General features: G+C 41.8%; 2 protein-coding genes across 2 annotated transcripts; both read left to right on the top strand.

The window, feature by feature from the left end:
- Nucleotides 1–1,900: 1,900 nt before the first annotated feature.
- On the top strand, nt 1,901–2,233 carry LOC142634867 (uncharacterized). Its single transcript, XM_075809117.1, has one exon. The coding sequence runs from the start codon at nt 1,901–1,903 to the stop codon at nt 2,231–2,233; it is 333 nt and encodes a 110-aa protein (XP_075665232.1).
- Nucleotides 2,234–5,327: 3,094 nt separating this feature from the next.
- LOC142634866 (uncharacterized) lies at nt 5,328–6,815 on the top strand. Its single transcript, XM_075809116.1, has one exon. It carries the CDS (start codon nt 5,328–5,330, stop codon nt 6,813–6,815), a length of 1,488 nt encoding a protein of 495 aa, XP_075665231.1.
- The last annotated feature ends 7,663 nt before the right edge of the window (nt 6,816–14,478 follow it).

Here is a 14,478-nt window from a genome sequence, read left to right as displayed (position 1 = left end):
CATGATAACAAATTATTAGATTGCAATAGCAAAATAAATAGATCCTTACACTTTAACAAACAATAGAGGCATGAAATGTTTTTTATTTTTATATTGTGTTTTCAATATATAAGAGTGGGTTTCTTACATCCTGTTACATAAGTACTGTATCATGGTTAGCATATTGAGATCATTCATTTTTATGCAAGAGTGTTCGTTAATTAAACATGCTTGTGTTGTTTGTAGTGGGGATTTCACGTTTCCAATGGTGAAACATTACACTGTTTTCGCCTCTAGATTTTGTGTTTGCCTCTGGATTTCGTCTTGTCTTTGTGTGACATCTCATTTTTTTTTTTTTGAGAAATGGGTAAGTCAATATTATTAAGCACAATCATTCTGAAATACATAATTCAAATCAGGTGGTAGTTCTTCTAACCACACGTCAAGGTCAGCAGCTAGAACTGCTCTTTTTGCCAGGGAATGAGCAAGACAGTTGCCCCCCCTCCTAACATGATTAAATAAACAAAATTGCATACTTTGACTATAACATTTAATATCTTGAATAATATGGCCTATGTGGGACCTGTTACTGTGAGGATTGTTCAAAGCCGAAATAACCTTCAGAGAGTCTCCTTCCACCTCAGCTTGGAAAATACTTATTTCTTGTGCAAAAGTAATAGCTCTTCTCGCGGCCAAGGCTTCCACCATGTCAACTGAACTTGGAAGAGGAATTTTCTGGCTAAGTGCAGCGATGATCCTCCCCTCTGAATCTCGTTTAGCTACACCCAAACCTGCCCATCCCAGATTCTTAAAAACAGAGCCGTCGAAGTTTATTTTGAATAAGCCAGGAGGCGGTGGTTTCCACTTCGTCTCTGCTCTTGGGATAACAGACTTAGAGCGTATAATATTTGCATCCCGGAACTCCAGCAGTAGGTCCCGAGCCCTCTTGACCGTCTTGCCTACGTCCCAAACTACTTGTCTCTCCCTTAACTTATTTCTTCTAACCCAAATACACCATGCGACCATAAAAAACAGAGCAGCGGTACTTGGAGTAGATTCTAAAAGAACAAAGGAGGCCAGATCGCTGAACTTGGTGAAATTCCTTGTTCTTGGGTAGTGGAAGCTCGGGTCTGAAAACCAAATGCTTTTGGCATGGTCGCACATCCACAGGCAATGAATAACATCCTCGGGGAGCTCTTCACATAAGCTGCAAACATCCTCTGAGATCACGTGACGGAGTCGAAGATTGCACCGGGTTGGTAGAGACTCGATTGAGGCCCGCCAGATGAAGTGTTTGACTATATTTGGAACCTGCAGTTTCCAAATACCATTCCAAAGCTGCTTTGAACCATCAGAGTTTGAGGTACCAGGCTGTGAATTATGGGACTTCGAAGCTAGTAACCTGTATGCACTTCGAACAGTGTAATTACCATCTGGGGTTAGAGGCCACACAAGCAGATCCTCTGAGGTGTGAACGCTGACAGGTATACTCTTTATACACTCCGCCTCTGATCGAAAGAAGTTCCTGTCTATGAGCTCTTCATTCCAACACTTTGTCTCCGGCAAGAAAAGATCCTTCACAACAGTTCGAGCACAAGATCCCCTAATTGTCTTTCTATCAGAGACCTGGACTGAAAAGAAGGACATATTAGAAAGGTTACGGTGTAAGATCAGATATGCTGGCCTTTTTATCGTCCCTAGTCAGGGTAGGAGCGGTGGGTTAGCGCTTTTGTGGAAACAAGACAATACTGTCTGGGTAGACAGCTTCTCCAAGAACCATATTGATTCAGTAGTTAATGGTGGTTCTCCTGACGCATGGCGTTTCACCGGTTTTTACGGAGAGCCGGACACAAACTTCAGGGATGAAGCTTGGGGGATGCTTCGTATGTTATGTGCCAAACCTCATTTGCCATGGTGTTGCATGGGTGATTTCAACGAAATCCTCAAAATCGAAGAAAAGAGTGGAGGTCGGATTAGACCGAATGGCCAAGTGCAAGCTTTTAGGGACGTATTGGATTTCTGTGGTTTCATGGACCTTGGTTATACGGGTCCAGAGTTCACTTGGCAAGGGCGGAGGCATGGGTATGTTATCTGGGAACGTCTAGACAGAGGAGTGGCTAATTACGATTGGGTAGCGAAATTTCCTGCAGCCATCATCCGTCACCTTCATTGTCATTCATCGGATCACAGACCTATAAGTTTGGTTTTTAACCCGAATAATGAGTCCCAAAGGTGGTTTAGAAGGCCATTCTGATTCGAAGAAATGTGGTTGTCCGATAGGGGGTGTAGCGACACAGTTTTGAGAGCATGGCAGATTCAACAAGAAGGCACACCAATGTTCAGAGTAGCAAAAAAACTGAAGAAATGTAAGAAGATGTTGAAGGCTTGGAGTAAAGATCACTTTGGAAACGTTAAAAAACAAATTGCAAAGAAGAAAGAATCTCTGTGGAAGGCGGAGGAATCAGCTGCTAAGGGGGGAAGCTATGATGTGGTAGTTCAGCGTCGTCGTGAGTTAAATCTTTTGCTGGAAAAGGAAAGTCAAATGTGGAGGCAACGATCCAGAATTCAATGGGTGGCAAAGGGAGACAAGAACACAAAATATTTTCATGGGGTGGCTACACAAAGAAAGAGAAAGAACTTCATTAAGGGGGTCCGTGATTCGGAAGGCAGATGGCAGACAGCTGAGGGGATGATATCGGACATCTTTGTGGACTTTTATACCAAACTATTCACTCAATCAGATGTTATGGACCTGGACCAAGTCTTGGCTGGAGTTAAAAGGGTGGTGACAAACAATATGAATGCTGAATTACAAAAACCTTACAGTAGGGACGAGGTTGAAGCTGCTATTAGACAAATGGCACCATCTAAGGCTCCGGGTCCGGATGGGATGCCCCCGCTCTTTTACCAAACCTTTTGGCAGGACATTGGGACAGAAGTTTCGGAAGCTGTTCTCTCTTGTTTAAACTCTGGTACACTCCTCAAATCTATAAACCATACTTTCATTACCTTGATCCCTAAAGTATGCAATCCTGAGAATGTCTCTGAGTTTAGGCCAATAAGTTTATGTAACGTACTTTATAAAATTCTTAGTAAGGTTATTGCTAATAGACTGAAGCCCATTCTAAATTCTATAGTATCAGAAGCTCAGAGTGCCTTTACTTCAAACAGACTTATAACAGATAACATATTGATTGCCTATGAGTCCTTGCATTATATGAAAACCCAATGCTCAGGAAAGGAAGGTTTTATGGCCTTGAAATTGGATATGAGCAAAGCCTATGATAGGGTGGAGTGGCTTTTCTTGGAAAAAATTCTTTTACGCATGGGCTTTCAGGAATCTTGGGTGGAAATGATCATGCAATGTGTGACCACAGTGACCTACTCGATCTTGATCAATGGTGAACCGCAAGGCTTCATTAGACCAACAAGAGGTTTAAGGCAAGGTGACTCCCTATCTCCTTTTCTTTTCCTTTTCTGTGCAGAAGGGCTAAATGCACTTCTAAACAAGGCGGCGGCAGAGGAGGGGGAGATTAGGGGGCTAGCTCTGTGTCGTGGACGCCCGAAGATTACTCACCTATTTTTTGCAGATGATTGCCTCCTTTTTTGCAGGTCAAGGGTAGCGGAGTGTACCAAAATCCAACAAATCCTCGCTTTATACGAGGTGGCTTCAGGTCAGCAAGTAAACAAAAATAAAACCACCCTCTTTTTTAGTAAAAATACACCTGAGGTCATCCAAGAGGAGATTAAGGATCTGTTGGGTGTTCCGGCTATCAAACACTATGAAAAGTACTTGGGTTTGCCATCCTTTGTCGGGAGACGGAAAAAAGCATGTTTCAATCAGATCAAGGAGAGAATTTGGTCTAAAATGCAAGGGTGGAAGGAAAGATTACTCTTTCAAGCGGGAAAGGAAATTATGATTAAGGCCGTGATACAATCAATTCCTACCTATTCGATGAGTGTGTTCCGTCTACCAATCGGGTTAATCAAAGATATCGAGGTAATGATACGTAAATTTTGGTGGGGAAACCAGGATAATACAAGGAAGATGCATTAGGTTAAATGGTCCACCTTATGCTCACCCAAATCTCTTGGGGGTATGGGTTTTCGTGATCTCCGACAATTTAATGATGCGCTTCTAGGGAAACAGGTATGGAGATTGTACCATGAGAAAAACACCCTACTCTACAAAGTCTTTAAACCAAAATTCTTTCCGAGTGGTAGTATTCTTGATGTTGAGATCACCCCTCGTAGTTCTTTCGCTTGGAAGAGTATTTTGCAGGCTCGGAATGTGATACGTATGGGTGCTAGGTGGAGAATAGGAGATGGTTCGTCAATTAATATTTGGGAGCACAGGTGGCTTGATGATGCAGGGGGTGGTAAAATCTTATCGCCTCATCAAGATCCATCCCTAACTGGTGTGACATCTCATTTGGTGTGTGGATCGGTTATTAGTATGGTGTTTATTGGAGAAAAAAATTTGATGGGACCATATTTTCATATTGGGGAGAGGGGAGGCAAGAATGGGGTCGTTTAAGTAAATTTAATTGCAAAAAAGTATTTTTCTCATTTAAGGGTCTATGATCATAAATACTATTAAAGTTAACTCCGAAATAAAGATTGGGTTATATTCTAAAGGATTGTCACAACTCACAATTGGGTTAATAATTGCAAGTTTTTATAGTTTAAAATACAAAGTGCAAGTATCTTTAAAATATGGAGTGAATTTCTACGATTAGCCCGTTGTTATTATCTTTCCTATGAACAAGAAAAATGAAAATGCCGTGTCCTGTAACATGTGAATGATATGTGAAAGACAAGTTAATGCATTCTTCCAACCAACATTGATATCTGAAAGATATGTTTATCAAAAAAATGCATTCTTCCAACCAATATTGACTCTGTAACATAGGTTCTCTACACCTCTAAAGATATAGTAGGCGTTACACGTTTCATTAGTTAGGTGGCAAACAATGCCATGTCCTCGCAACTTACTGCAACATATCTTTTTTATTTATTTATGTTTAAAAAAAACCCCAATTGAAATTTCTCGTACAAATATCATTTATTTAAGTTTTATTTTATTTTTTTCCAATAAACCTCTATTGGGCCTTCTAAATCACACCTCCAAAAATTTCTCTAAAGATATCCCTTCAAGTAGGCTTGGGCTACAGAAAGTGCTCTCGTGCTTAGGCGCGTGGTAGCAAGTAGGAGTCTTGTAGTTTCTTGCAAGAGGTGGAGTGACCTCCCCTGGGTGAGGTAGTGATAGATCTGTGGTTCCTTTGGTGGAGTCGTGTGTGGGTAGTTTAAAAGCATTACATAGGTAGTCTATTGGTGGACTCATCTCTATGGCGGAGGAGTTAGAGGAGTTGTGGAAGAAATTAACTTTTACGGAGGAAGAAGACACCGGAATTGAACTGGATAGCGGAAGCACAAGAGCTGCAAGAAAAGTAGGAAAGTACTGCGCTATGATGAAGATTCTATCCCAGAGGAGCATTAATGTGGATGCATTGAGGAAGAACCTAAGAATGTTGTGGAAGCCTAATAAAGGGGTTCAGATTTCGGAGATAGAGGAGGAGCTGTTTCTGGTGGAGTTTGGAGATGAGAAGGATAAAAAGAAAGTGTTGGATATGTGCCCCTGGAGTTACGAGAAACAACTAATCCTCATCCAAGAATACGAAGGAGAGTTGACACCGAAGGAAATCGAAATGAAATGGGCCCCGTTCTGGGTCCAGATCTACAATCTCCCATTGAATAGTAGGACAAAAGAGACAGGATGGGCGATTGGGTCGTGCCTTGGATCGGTGCTAGATGTGGATGTGAACGAGGCTGGAGTGCAATGGAGCAAGTGTCTTCGAGTCAGAGTGCGTCTGGATGTAACTAAGAGACTGGCGCGAGGGAAAAAAATATCTACTGAAGGGGGTGAGTCTAAATGGGTTAATTTCATGTATGAGAGATTACCCAATTTTTGCTACCGATGTGGATTCCTGGATCACTCCTTAAAAGAGTGCCGGGATGGACAACCGGACAGCAACAAGGAAGGGGAAGGCCAGCTTCAGTACGGCGCTTGGCTAAGGGGGGAGCCAATGCGAAGAGGTCGACAGGAAGGGTCAGCTCAGGGGACAAGAAGAGATATGGGGGAGAGCTCGAAACTAGAGGTGGGAATCCCGCCTTCCACGACGGAGCAGAGATACTCGACGAGGGAAAGAACGGAGGGAGGAAAAAGTCACGTGCCTGACACATCAATCCAGGTGGCCTGCTGTCCTATACGAGACGTGGGTGCAGCAACTACTCCTGAGCTTGTGTCAGCAACTTTACGTGAGGAAGGTAAGGTCAAAAGGACGGAAGGAAAGATAGAGGAGAAGGTAACTGATTTTGGAAGATTCGGTGGAGAAAAGTCAGGGGTCAAACCAGGCATGGGGGAAGAAATGCAGTGGGGAAAAGATGGGTGTCAGGGGTCTGAAGTTTTGTCTGGAAGAAATTTGGGGCCAAGTCAAGAAGTAGTGGTGAAGGAAGATGGGCCCGAGGTAAAAACCCCAGAGGGTGGTCCATTAGCTTTTAGTTTTGACGACAATATGGGTTGGACATCTGAAGTCCTAAGCCCAACTAGCAGGCATTGGAAGAGGTTGGCTAGAGAAAATAACAAGCAGGCTCAAGGTACTGGAAGCCCAAATAAAGGTAAGAGGGTTGGCCCAACTCCACTTCAGGAGCTTGACCCAAACTCTGGAGACTTAAAGCGTAGAAAAGGAAGTAAAGGAGGTCACGAAAAAAATGGAGAAGAAAAAAAGGTTGGCGGTGTGGCGGTGGCTGCTGTGCAGCACCGCCGAGCCAAATGAGTCTGTTAGCCTGGAACTGTCGAGGAATGGGATCGTCCTTGGCAGTTCGAACACTCGCCGACGAGGTGAGAGCAAAAGATCCCATTCTGGTTTTTCTGTCGGAGACGAAAGCCGGAAAAAACCGAATGAAGGGAATTCAAAATAAGTTGGGGTATTCGCAGGGGATTACGGTTCCTAGTGATGGCCGAAGTGGGGGGCTAGCGCTGCTGTGGAGAGAAGGCACCGATGTCCGTTTCAAGAGCTGCTCTAATTCTCATATTGATGTCGAGATTTACGATGGCTCTGCTTCAACCCCGTGGCGAGCAACGGGTTTTTATGGGCAACCCGACACAGCTAAAAGGTACATTTCGTGGGAACTTATGAATGTGTTAAAGGTACAAAGTTCTTTACCTTGGGTTGTGTTCGGTGATTTTAACGAAATCTCCCACTCAGATGAAAAATTAGGGGGTCAGGAGAGGGAGGCAGGACAGATGAGGGAGTTTAGGGAGTGTTTAAGTCGGTGTGGGCTTGTTGATTTGGGTTTCGTCGGGCAAAGGTTCACTTGGAGTAATGGTAGGGAAGGGGAGCAGCGGACAAAGCTTAGATTGGATCGGATGGTGGCAAGTGAGAGCTGGATTAACATGTTTCCAAATGCGAGTGTGCATCATGTGGCTATGTCGGTCTCTGACCATTGTCTGCTCTCGCTCTTTCTTCGCCGTAAAAAGCCTTTCAAGCCAACTAGGAAAAGGTTCTTCTTTGAGGCCATGTGGATACGGGAGTCTGGATGCAGAGAGGTTATAAAGGAGGCTTGGGATCCATTGAGGTGTAGCACGGGGTTCACAATGATGGATCGCATAAAGCAGTGCCAAGAACAGCTGCGGGAGTGGAATTGGAAGGAGTTTGGAAATGTTAATAATACCCTGAGGCAGAAAAAAAGTTACCTCCAACAGCTGGAAGTCACAGATGGATTAATGGATAGAGCAAAGGAAATTAAGGAGGTGAAAAAGGAGATCAATGAGATTCATATTCGGGAAGAGATTATGTGGAAACAGAGGTCTAGGGAGCTATGGCTAAAGTGGGGTGACCAAAACACGAGGTTCTTTCATGCTACAGCTAGTCAACGAAGAAGGAAAAATAGAATTGATGGGCTGCAGAATCATCAGGGGATTTGGACCGATGACCAGGAGGGCATTGAAAATATAATCTTAGATTATTTCACGAAGATATTTAGATCGGATAACCCCTCAAATTTTGATGCTAGTCTGAGTGCAATAGCTAAGAGAGTCTCTCAGGAAATGAACGAGGAGTTGGTAGCAGAGTTTAAGGCAGAGGAGATTCGGCAAGCTATTCAGCAAATGCATCCCACGAAAGCCCCGGGGCCTGATGGTATGTCTCCCATATTTTATCAACAATATTGGGATATAGTAGGATCTGATGTAGTAAATTGTGTTTTGGAAATTCTAAATTCTGGTAGGATGCCTAACATAATTAATGAGACCTTTATTTGTCTAATTCCTAAGGTTTCTTCTCCCCAGAAAATCACAGAATTCAGACCCATAAGCCTATGCAATGTAGTGTATAAAATTATCTCTAAGGTGCTTGCGAATAGGCTGAAAAAAAATTTGAAGGAGGTTATTGATGAATCTCAAAGTGCGTTTGTGCCGGGTAGATCCATAATAGACAATGTGCTTGTCGCTTTTGAGACGATGCACTGTATTGATTAGAAGAGGAGGGGGAAGGAGGCTCTCATGGCAGTAAAGCTTGATATGAGCAAGGCTTACGACCGCGTTGAATGGTCCTACCTGGAAGCTATTATGAGAAAGATGGGGTTTCATGAAAAATGGATAGCCCTTATGTTGATGTGTGTAAGTACGGTTTCCTACTCGGTTCTAATTAATGGGGTGCCCAAAGGGAAGATAGTTCCTTCAAGGGGCCTCCGGCAAGGAGATCCAATCTCTCCATATTTATTCCTCCTGTGTGCAGAAGGTTTGTCGGCAATGTTGAAGAAGGAAGAGGAAGAAGGACGCATTAAAGGAGTGGCAGTAAGGAGAGGAGCTCCTAGGGTCTCGCATTTGCTATTTGCTGACGATAGTATTATCTTTTGTAGAGCATCTATATTGGAGTGTGAAAGGGTATTGAAGGTGTTGGAGGACTACGAACGGGTCTCAGGTCAAAAAATCAATAAAGAGAAAACAGCTTTATATTTTAGTAGGACTACCAGTCAAGAAGTACAAAACCAAGTCAAGCAAAGGTTAGGGGCTGAGATAATCCGACACCATGAGAAATATTTGGGGTTGCCTCCGCTAGTGGGGAGGGGAAAGAGGACGGCATTTCAGCGGATAAAAGACCAGGTGGGTAGAAGGATTGCGGGATGGAAGGGTAAGCTTTTATCTAATGGGGGTAGAGAGATTCTCATTAAGGCCGTCGCTCAAGCCACCCCTACTTACACTATGAGTGTGTTTAAGCTCCCGGACTCCTTGTGTAAAGAATTGAACTCGATGATGGGAAACTTCTGGTGGGGTCAAAAAGAAAAGGAAAGGAGATTGGCTTGGGTTTCTTGGGAGAAATTATGCAAACCAAAGGCCGAGGGTGGTATGGGGTTTAGGGATCTTAAGGCGTTCAATCTCGCCCTTTTAGCGAAGCAAGGTTGGAGAATATTGGAGCATCCAAACTCATTAGTTCATAGAGTGTATAAAGCTAAGTATTTTGCACAGGGATCATTCTTAGAGGCTCAAGTGGGAAGAAAACCCTCCTATGCGTGGAGGAGTATTCTGGCAGCAAGGGATATAATAAAGACGGGATCTAGGTGGTGTGTTGGGAATGGGCAGAGAATCCATATCTGGAAGGACAGATGGATCCCAAGGTCTAACTCTTCCAAAGTAATCAGCCCGCAGAAGATTCAGTACAAGGAAGAGAGGGTATCGGACCTCATTGACACGGAAAGGAGGTGTTGGAATGCAACAAAGGTCAGACGCTTATTCCTGCCGCATGAGGCAGAGGCGTGATGCAGGTATTCCAATCGAGTTCGGTTGCCGCTGATGATTCGGTCATATGGGGTGGGACTTCAAGTGGAAAATTTTACGGTAAAAGTGCATATTGGGTAGCGCGAGAGGTGCACAAAGGAAAGGAAGATAGGGTACGATCAGGTCTGTAATTCCGACAATTCGAAAATGAAAGCTATTTGGAAAATGGTGTGGCAATTGAAGTGCCCAAGCAAAATAAAGTGTTTTATGTGGAAGGCGTGCAAGAACATACTCCCTACCAGAAATAGGCTGAAGATGAGAGGGGTCGATTGTGGGGACTGCTGCGCATTGTGTGGGGATAGGGAGACGTCAGGGCATATCCTTTGGGACTGCACTTTTGCAAAGGAAGTATGGAGTGGATCGAAAATTAAAATCCCTTCATTGCCCGGACCTGTGAATGAGTTTTTGAATGTTGTGTGGGTGTTGGTGGAGGCTTGCCCAAATATTAATTGGGTGTTTTTTGCAGTGACGGCGTGGAGTTTGTGGTATAACAGAAATACGGTGACACATGGAGGACGGAGCAAGGATAAGGAGGAGCTCATTCAGTTTGTGGCTAGTTATGTTGCAGAGATCACGGAGGAGAAGACACCGCTGAGCAGGGGCAACTCTGTTTCTTCGCATGGTTGGCTACCTCCAAAGCATGATTGGTATAAGGTTAATACGGATGGTGCGGTTTTTAAGGAAACTGGAAGTTGCGGCATTGGGGTGGTGATCAGGAATGAGAAGGGTCAGATTATGGGGGCTCTGTGCAGGCGTTTGGAGTTTCCGCTGGGGGCGCTAGAAGTTGAGGCAATGGCCGTGGAAGAGGGAGTTCATTTTGCAAGGGATCTGTGCCTAAACCAGATTGTTGTGGAGAGTGACTCTCTAGGGGTGGTTAATTCCTTTTGTCATCCTGACTTGTGCCAAAGCAGCATCCGGAAAGTGGTTGAAGGAGCGAGGCTGGGCTTGCGTTGTTTTGAGGCATGGGAGGTGACTCACACTCGCAGAGGTTGCAACACAGCGGCTCATATACTAGCGAGGAATGCTAATTTTGTAAACAACAGTGTTATTTGGGTGGAGGATATTCCACCGATGATTGTAGATCAAGTGATCAAGGATGTAAATTGTATGGTTTCCAATTCGGTTTAATGAATTTTAAATGTTGACTATCAAAAAAAAAAAAAAAAAAAGTAGGCTTGGGCTACAAGAGATGAGAATAAGATTTATTTATAAATTTTTTTAAAAGGGCATGCACTAGATATTGCTTAGATTATTTTGTTAACTAGGATACCAAGTGGACCTTTGCCAAAAAAAAAAAAAAACAAAAAGAAAGGTCCTTGCAAAATCCAATCAAACATTCCCTCAAAACAATAATATCTGATGATAATGATAGTTCTTAGGAGGAGGTAGCTCTGCTCTCTCCACTGTAGCATAGAGTTTCCCTTCTCATTGAGAAGGACGTTGTGTACCCTCTAGTTGTAGAACTAGTAGGGTTTGTGTGTGGTTTTTCTGTTCCTCGGGTTGTGGCCGTGGTTATCCACAAGGTCATAACATGGAGAATTTGGCTCAAAAGTGGAAAACATTGTCTCTGTCGGAGGTTGAAGATATTAAGGTGGACCTCTCAAGGGGAAAGAAAAAAAATTAGATTTCGTGTTAGCTGCTAAGTTCTTTACTTGTAGATCATTAAATGTTGAGGCTGTGGTAAAGACTTTTTGACCACTATGGCATACTCGGGGTAACTTTGAGGTGTCTGATGGAGGAAATAATATACTGTTGCTAGCTTTTGAAATGGACGTGGATGTAGAGAAGGTCATGCAAGGAGCACCGTGGGCTTTTGATAGACACTTAGAGGTTTTTCAAAGATACAATGGTATTGTTCCGATCCAAGATCTCTATTTTGACAAGACGGCCTTTTGGATTCAACTCCACAACCTCCCTTTCTCATTGTTGACAATAGATGCTGCACTTAGTATCGGAGAAACTATAGGTACTATCACCAAACTGAAGGATGTTGGTGAGATGAAAGGAGGTAGTTTCATGAGGGTAACGGTGGAAATGGATATCTCTAAACCACTATGCAGGCCGAAAAATCTCGTGGGACCAAAATAGCGAGGGATGGGTTGCGTTTTAATACGAGCGTTTACTGAATATTTGTTACTGGTGCGGGCTTGTATCACACGACGACAAAGACTGTGTATAATGGCTTAGTAGCAGAGGAACACTGACGGTAGACGAACAACAATTTGGCCTGTGGATTAGAGCACCTCAGTTCAATCCAGCAAGGAAAACAATAGTCGAGGTTAACGGTTTTGATTCAGAACGTCCAAAGTCATCCATAGAAATCTCAAGAAGAGCGATGTCGAGTAGGATTATCAAGTTGTCACAAGTAGGGAGGTGGATTATGTAAACCGAGAGGAGTCAACTGTGACTGCAGCAGTGCCGATGGAAGGTTTAGCCACGGAGGACGTCGGAAATGTTAAAGACGCGGTGAGTGGTGAAACGAGAATAACAACCGAGAATCAGGTGTTGTGGAAGCACACACCAGTTTTTGAGGAGTTAATCCTTGATATTGATACAACTATCAATGCAGATTTGGTGGTTTCAAATTCAAAAGTTAACCAACCTGATCCTACAGGGTTTCAAGATAATAATGGATGTGATCTAATAGAAGTGGAAGTCACGAAAGATAATCCCATGAATGAAAAGTGGAATTTGAAAACAAAGGTGGATAAGGATAATGTTAACTCTAGTGGGGTAGCATCTGAAATGGGATTCAAAGTGGGTTTTGAGGGACTAGAGATACATTTTAAGGTTAGTTGCGGTAACGGGCAAGGTAGCAAGGGTACTAGTAAGGGCCGACCCAAAAGAAGTGGTAATAAAGATAATGGTGTGAGTGAATCCATGCATAGCCCAAAAGTAGTTGAGTCCATGGGGAAGTCTACACTTGAAAGCTCAAAAGCAATAATGAGTTGGAATAGGCTTACTACAAGACCCCAGAATTTTAGTAATTCTTCATTTGTTGACGTGGAACCTGGGCAAAAAAGGAAGCAAGCAGAAAACTTGAATAAGAAGGCCACAGATGTCAAGGGAGAAAAGAAGCATAAAGTTGTGGAGAATGAGCAAGGTGTTGTATCAACTATGGGATTGGCGGAGGTTGCAAGGCAACCCTGCCAAGCATAATGACGCTCCTAAGTTAGGGAAAAAAAAAACTCAATCATTTTGATGTCCTTGTAAATTAAGAAGGCATCATTTGGCACTTTTCTGGTTTTCTAGGCATCCGGAGATTCTGAAGTGAAGATTCGTTTTTCTTACAGTAGTTTGGATTTTGAAGATTTTCTTTTTTCTTTGTTCTTTTTTTCTTTTTTCTTTTATTTTCTTTACGATGTAATCATGTTACTCTAGCGTATGCTAGTATTGCAAAAGAGAATGAGGGGGTCACTATTTAGTTAATAGAATGTCCTTCTCTCTCTTCTCCATTGTATATCATGATCTCCAATTAATAAAGTCTACTCTCGTTTTCTCTCAAAAAGAAAAAAAGAAAAAGAAAAAAAAAGGCATTCCCTCAAAAAAAAAAAAAAAAAAATTCCAATCAGACATATATGATAATCCTAAAACTAATACATTATATAATAAAAGCCATGGTAGTCTATATATAACATCATACAAAACCATAATATTCAATATCTATTCTATAAAAAAGAAAATTTCTTATATATCCCGACATATTCCTTACATAATTTTGTGCCAAAGCACTAGCCATTCAGTTGAAGTAAAGAAACAAAGAGAGAGAGAGAGAGAGATACATATATATATATATATATATATATATATATATATATATATATATATATATATATATATATATATATCATTAGACAAGCTCATATACCAATTTTTGTTTGTTAATGTAATTGTATCTATCCCCATGAAATGGAGAAACTAGAGGAGAAATCAAAATTGATTAATTTCTCATTCTGCTTTTTTGCTTTCAAAGAATTGAATTATTTATCTTTAATTGAGCTGGTTGACTGACTTCCATGCTAATATTTTAGTTGTTAAGCTAACGTTGTAATTGAGCTTGTTGACTTACATTATCTTTAAAGCAGGGATTGATGATGCTACTTATAACTTTGAAAACTAACTTCAACCGCAAGGGCCACTAGCTTGATGACATTAAAACAAATGGGCCAGTCTCCAATGTTACCAAATGAAATTATGTTTCTCTTGTGAGTAGTGACTATTTTTGGGTCTATTGACAGAGAGGAACAGGGGATCCTACTCTACTCTTTTGCATTTGCTTTTTAGAAATATTACATTTACAATATTTTCACAACAAATTTTAAGTGATAAACTATTATTGATGGATAAAAAAGAAATATAAGTGATAAATATATATTATAATTAGTAATAATTTGGCACTTAAAATTTATTGTGAAAATGTCATGAATGTATTATATTCATCATGGTTATATCAAGATAATTTATCGAGTACTATATTATAGCCTTATAGGGATGGCCTTTGGCTGGCTTTAGCCGACCCTCTTAAAAAAAGATAAATCTTATACGAATTATGTAGTTCTATTATGTTGTATGAATTATGTGGTTCTTTATATTTATTAAAAAAAAAATGTGGTTCTATTATATTGGCAAAGACTTAAAGCTAACAAGGACTTAAAAGATAA

This window comes from Castanea sativa, chromosome 5 (genome assembly GCF_040712315.1).
Source record: "Castanea sativa cultivar Marrone di Chiusa Pesio chromosome 5, ASM4071231v1".
In the NCBI taxonomy this organism is placed as follows: Eukaryota; Viridiplantae; Streptophyta; class Magnoliopsida; order Fagales; family Fagaceae; genus Castanea; species Castanea sativa.
The sequence above is the reverse complement of the archived record's forward strand: the minus strand, read 5'-3'. Positions and strand labels throughout refer to the sequence as shown.